Source organism: Antrostomus carolinensis, unplaced genomic scaffold (genome assembly GCF_000700745.2).
Source record: "Antrostomus carolinensis isolate BGI_N321 unplaced genomic scaffold, ASM70074v2 scaffold30641, whole genome shotgun sequence".
In the NCBI taxonomy this organism is placed as follows: domain Eukaryota; kingdom Metazoa; phylum Chordata; class Aves; order Caprimulgiformes; family Caprimulgidae; genus Antrostomus; species Antrostomus carolinensis.
Genome location: NW_010295371.1, coordinates 2,088 through 7,391, shown reverse-complemented (window position 1 = coordinate 7,391; position 5,304 = coordinate 2,088). Strand labels below are relative to the sequence as shown.

Below are 5,304 nucleotides of genomic sequence, written 5' to 3'. Positions count from 1 at the left end.
GGAAAAAGGAAGGGAAAAAGGAAGGGAAAAAAGAGAGTTGATCTGCAGCATACCTGCGAAATCGTGGTCTGTAACCTCGATACATGTTCTGCCTGACTGGTCTGCCTTGGTCTCCTGCACCCTGGCTGTCAGCACCCTGGAAGATATTAGGTAACAAACCACCGTAGCCACGTGCAAAAGCCGTAATATTAACGCCACGACTCATCAAGCCGGGAAGGTGGGTGTGCAGGGGCTGCCTGAGGTGTACAACAAGGTGCCCTGGCAGCGCTCCCAGGGCACACCCTGCGAGTACCCACCATCAGCATTGGTGTTTCTCCCAGTTACTCACACCGGAGTTAACACCAATTTGAACATATTCTGGTTTTTAAAAAGCTGTAACATTATCACCATCCACTCCGACATTTCACCTCACCACCAAACCATACCCAAAACATCCCCAATATCTATAAAAAGCTTCGTCCCATCACCCTGCTCCAAAGGAACTGAGCCTGCTGAGCAGCACATTTGAAGCAGACGTTACCTCCACTATCTCTCCCTGCACGGGAGGGTTGGAATATTGTGGTCGACGCCCGTAGGGCCTACGCATATAGTAAGGTGGGTACCGCCGCCTGCGATAGGGACGACGTTGCTGAGCTTGACCTTCTGGTACGTTCTCTGCTCCTTCGTTCTTTTCCCCACTCTCACTGTTCTGGTAGTTTTGCTGGTAGTTGCGTGGAGGACCCCTGCGACGTGGATATCGTCTGTAATGGTTACGGTCTGCTGCGTATTTACTGCCTTGGACTGGAACTCCACCAGGACCTGTAACGTTAGCTGCCTCCGCGCCCTAAGGAGCAGGGACAGCACGAGGTGGGTAAAACACTGAACTGAGTCACTGAACGCTGTGAACATTGGAGACAGTCACTGAACATTGTGAGTGTCTACAGTGGGTTTTTATAATTCCTTCTATGGGAGCTGGGACAGGATCTGGTCTTGGAACTTTTGTATTAAATTTGCTTGAGGATGAACTCCCCAAAGTACACAGATTTGTTACTGCAGTTTATCCCTCTGGTGAAAATGATGTTATTACTTCTCCATATAACAGTGTTCTGGCTATGGATGAGCTTAATGAACATGCAGACTGTATGCTACCAATACAGAATGAATCTCTATTTGATATAGTTAATAAAAATCATCAGATGATCAATTCTGGGAAGCCGATCAACTGTGAAGCAGAACAGCTTGGTAACATCAAGGGCAAGCAGTGCAAAAGCTGAACAAGAAAAGCCGTTTGATGCAGTGAATAATACTGTAGCCAACTTGTTACTGAACCTGACCCCAGCTCTGCTAGGTTTGAAGGTTCCCTTAACATGGATCTTAATGAAATCAGCATGAATTTGGTCCCCTTTCCTCGAGTTCATTACTTGGTTTCAAGCTTGACTCCTCTATATACAATCAGCACTCCTGACTGTATATACTCCTCTACAAACAATCAGCATCAAACCAGTTCTAGTAAAATATAATTTAGTACTGAGCAACCATTTACATCCACATTGTAAAGTCATGAAAGAAACATTTGTCTCCCTGGATGTCATCAGGCATTGACTCAAACCGCAGGCACCACACCAAAGGCTGCAGAGCCAGTTTTCCCCGCGCGCTCTAACGCCCCAGAGACGCGTTTTACCTTTTCTCCCTCAACCACATCAAACTCCACGGTCTCTCCATCTCCTACGCTGCGGAGGTACTTCCTGGGGTTATTCTTCTTTATGGCAGTCTAACAACAGAATATTGCAGAGTTACATTTACAGGCACCACGTGAAAATACTATTCAGCATATCTGAAGACTTTTTTTTTTTTTTTTTTAAGAAAAAGATGAAAGAATTTGATTATTTAATATCTGAGAAGGAAGACTTGTGCTCCTGAAAAAGCAATTAAAATGCTGTGAAAATCCAGGAAGCTGTAAAATTTACCTGAGTTTTGTAATTGTGTATCTGAAATGTGTAACAGCTGACTAGAAACATCTGTCAACATGCTGTCTGCTGGCTGTAAAAGCGGTGTGAAAACAAACAAACAAACAAAAACTCCCACAATACCCACTGGTCACAGCATTCCTAACCAGAGTCTGCCATTAAACACCCCCAGAGTATCTATACGTTCCTCTGAGGTACATACACCAATACACCAGCCTTTCCAATCACACTCCTTGATTTCCAGCCCTCTCCCATCTCCCACACCCCCACAGCATGCAGGAGCCCACGAGGAAGCTGTCCCAAGTCAGCTCAACACCTGGGTGGCCAGAAATTAAGAGATTTCTTTCTCTGAGGCTTCCAACACCATTGCTTACCAGCCACAAATCCACTCCAGCCATGTATTATACACCAGGGATTAGCCCTCCCGAGGCGTCAGCACCAGACCGGCCTCTGGAGCGGTGTCTGCACGGCCAATGGCGTTACCAGAAAACAGGGAATTTTCTGGGCTATTCAACAGTGGATTAAATTTTTTGACAGATGAGTTAATTCTCAATATGCACCACTCAGCCACATTCTGCTTATCAAACACTTTAACTGAACAGTAATACGAGTGTAACAACTTTACCACAAATACCAGCGACAGAATTTGACTCCAGTTTTTCCCTAAATGTAACAAAATCTGTGGGAAAACACGTCCCCAAGTCTCAGCCTATGAAGCAGTAAAGACCTTACTACATAACCAGAGCCAAGTGTAACAGCTCTTCATGAGACCCAAGCTTGATAACAGGGACAGGTAAAAGCAGACACAGGACACAGCTACAACTCCTCAAATAAGCTGATTTCTTTCACATTAGACCCCTAAAACCAGTTTAGCGTGGAAGTTATTACATTAAAACAAGCCCCTGCCAAACTGTGCTTTTAGAAACACAGACAGCAGTTCCATGACAAGTCCTGAAATCTGACAGTAAGTCAAAGTCACTCATAGGTTACCCTACTCACAAACTGAGTAATAAAGTCTGAAAGGTTTCCTTCAGGGTAGATATTCCTGTCTCAGGACACAAAAACACAACGGGGTCGCTTGGCCTTTCTCCACTGCCCACTGCAGAATAACCTGTGATAAATAAATGCCTCAGTGTTTTCAGACACAGCACAAGCGAGAAGCTGAGAGCTGACAGATCAAACTCAAAGGCAAAACACTTTTTCCTCCTTTTTTTGTTGTTTTTTTACACCATCAGCATTACAGCCCTAACTCCAAACAAAAGAACAATCCGGGGACTCCTAAATGCCAGAAGTAAACCAGGCTCCACCAAGAGCTCTCTGTGGGCTGCTTCAGGACAAGAGATCCTACGACAAAGAGGGTAAGAACCAGAGCTGATCACTCAGTATGAGTCAGACACCAAGGAAGACACCCTCAGGCAGCCTGCTCCATGAAATAAAACACCTAGTTTCCAGAGGTTTATGTGCTCCCCAGAGACAGTATTTAAATGTATCTGTTTAATTGAAAAAGTATTGATTGAAATGTTTTCAGGCTTTGATTGAAAGCCTGGAGTCATAAATTCCATTAAAGTTTTGCCTAAAAAACCAAACCCCCTTCACTGGCACTTCATCCCAATTACAGCCCAATTAGTTTCTCTCCCAGCTGCAAACTTTTCATTTAACTTTATTTCCATATTCTTACTAACAACGAGGTAAATCCACAAGGCAACTTAACTGGGCTCCAAACAGTCCCCCTCCAGTCAGAGCACTCACAGACAGTGCCATCGTCATCACCGGACAGAACCAGCCCCCTCAGCCCCACGTATCTCGTGTCCTCGTCAGGGATGTGTGTGGATGTGCAAACCCCCACCCAGGAGCAGGCTCTGCTCGTGATCCAGCAGCGAGAATCGGCGGTTTGTGTTCAAGGAACACTTGTTGGGAAACACGAGGCTCTTTCACAACCACAATCCTACTTACACAGGTCATGCACGGCAAGTTTCACAGCAGTAAGATGTCTCAGCTTCAAGGAAATCTTACCTGATGGACAAACACATCTTCCTTGGTGTCATTCCTGCAAGACAATAGCAAGTTGCATTTCATGTATGAAAAGCACAGGAAATTAATCCAGTTTAAAAAAAATCAATTGTTTGGGGTGGGCAGAAAACAGGGAACTGTCAAGACAACCAGCTTTCAGCATCAGCCGTGCTCCTTAACCTACTCTCAACTAGTCCCCTACCAGCCCACTGTTGGAAGCAGATTGTCAGGTAGCCTACACAAGGCTGGAGTCCACGAAGTTGCAGGTGAAAACATCCTTCCTGGACTTCAGCAACTTCTTCCTCCCTCCTGCACACCCTTCTGTCCTCTATATCCCACCAATGGAGATGTTTGAAGAAGAAAAAACACCCAACAGTGACCAGTCCGTCACTCCTGGCAGTGCTCTGTGTGGGAGATCTTTGTAACACGACTCAAGCCTTGTGCCATCTCTCCAGAGTTACGTCCTCTCAGCTTTGATGTTTCCTTCCTGATGTGGAAGGAGCAACTCCAGGCTGGCTGACCAGGGTTAGTCAAGCTGCATTGGTGAGCACAGAATGGGAAGAACGTGGGTTTCTCCTCTCACAAGAAACACAAACCAGCTCAAGTCTGTACCTACATGAATCCAAAAGCAATCTCCAACGTGATCAGGAGAGTTTCCACCATTACTACACTGAGGCTGGACACCACAGCGTGGTGCCAGGAGAAGTCAGTGAAGTTTCTTGTTCTGCAATTAAGTGGCACGGCCAGAACAGCCCCCGCGCTGGTTTCAGAGCTGCATGTGCTGCTTCCAGGCTCCCATCGCACCAGCTGAACTTCTCTGCGGTATTAGTTTCACAGTCTGAGGAACGGTTTGAATCAAGAGCAAAGTGGCTTTTATTTCCTTGACTGAGTGGTTGAAGATGGCAGAACAAGCTTGTGGGAAATCGCACCCAGAACTGGAGAGCTCACAGGTATGGGGACAGATCAAGATTTTTATTGTCATGATAAAGCCAGGTGTTCCTCACCACCAACTTTAAAACATGAAGATGACAATTAATAAGACTTTTCAAAAAATTCAATCCAAGCTACAGCTCTTCTGTCAGACAGCACCAGGAAAAATAAGTCACCTTGTTTCCTCGTGGAACTGATGCCTAAAAACCTCAAAGTTTATTGGAAAAGGTAGTCAAAAGGTGACAAAGTCTGATCATCATGAGCCATGAGCTTATCTCCAAGTCCTTGCAAAGCCTGAGCCTAAATATTTCCTTCTTCACAATACAAGACCTCTTAGATGCTCTAAAAGCTGGAAACCTTCCAAAGAGCCCAGTAACATGATTACAGTAAAAGAACAAACAAAAAAACCCCTAAACAA

At 45.3% G+C, this 5,304-nt stretch overlaps 1 protein-coding gene across 1 annotated transcript; it reads right to left on the bottom strand.

Moving 5' to 3' along the window:
- Positions 1-37: 37 nt before the first annotated feature.
- On the bottom strand, positions 38-4,619 carry YBX1 (Y-box binding protein 1; the record flags this gene model as incomplete). The annotated part of the gene is made up of 5 exons (XM_010177970.2): positions 4,573-4,619; positions 3,960-3,993; positions 1,661-1,750; positions 521-823; positions 38-136 (listed from the first exon to the last, which is right to left on the bottom strand). Coding segments are annotated over exons 1-5 (573 nt in total), but the record flags the coding sequence as incomplete, so codon positions are not given.
- Between the last annotated feature and the right edge of the window lie 685 nt (positions 4,620-5,304).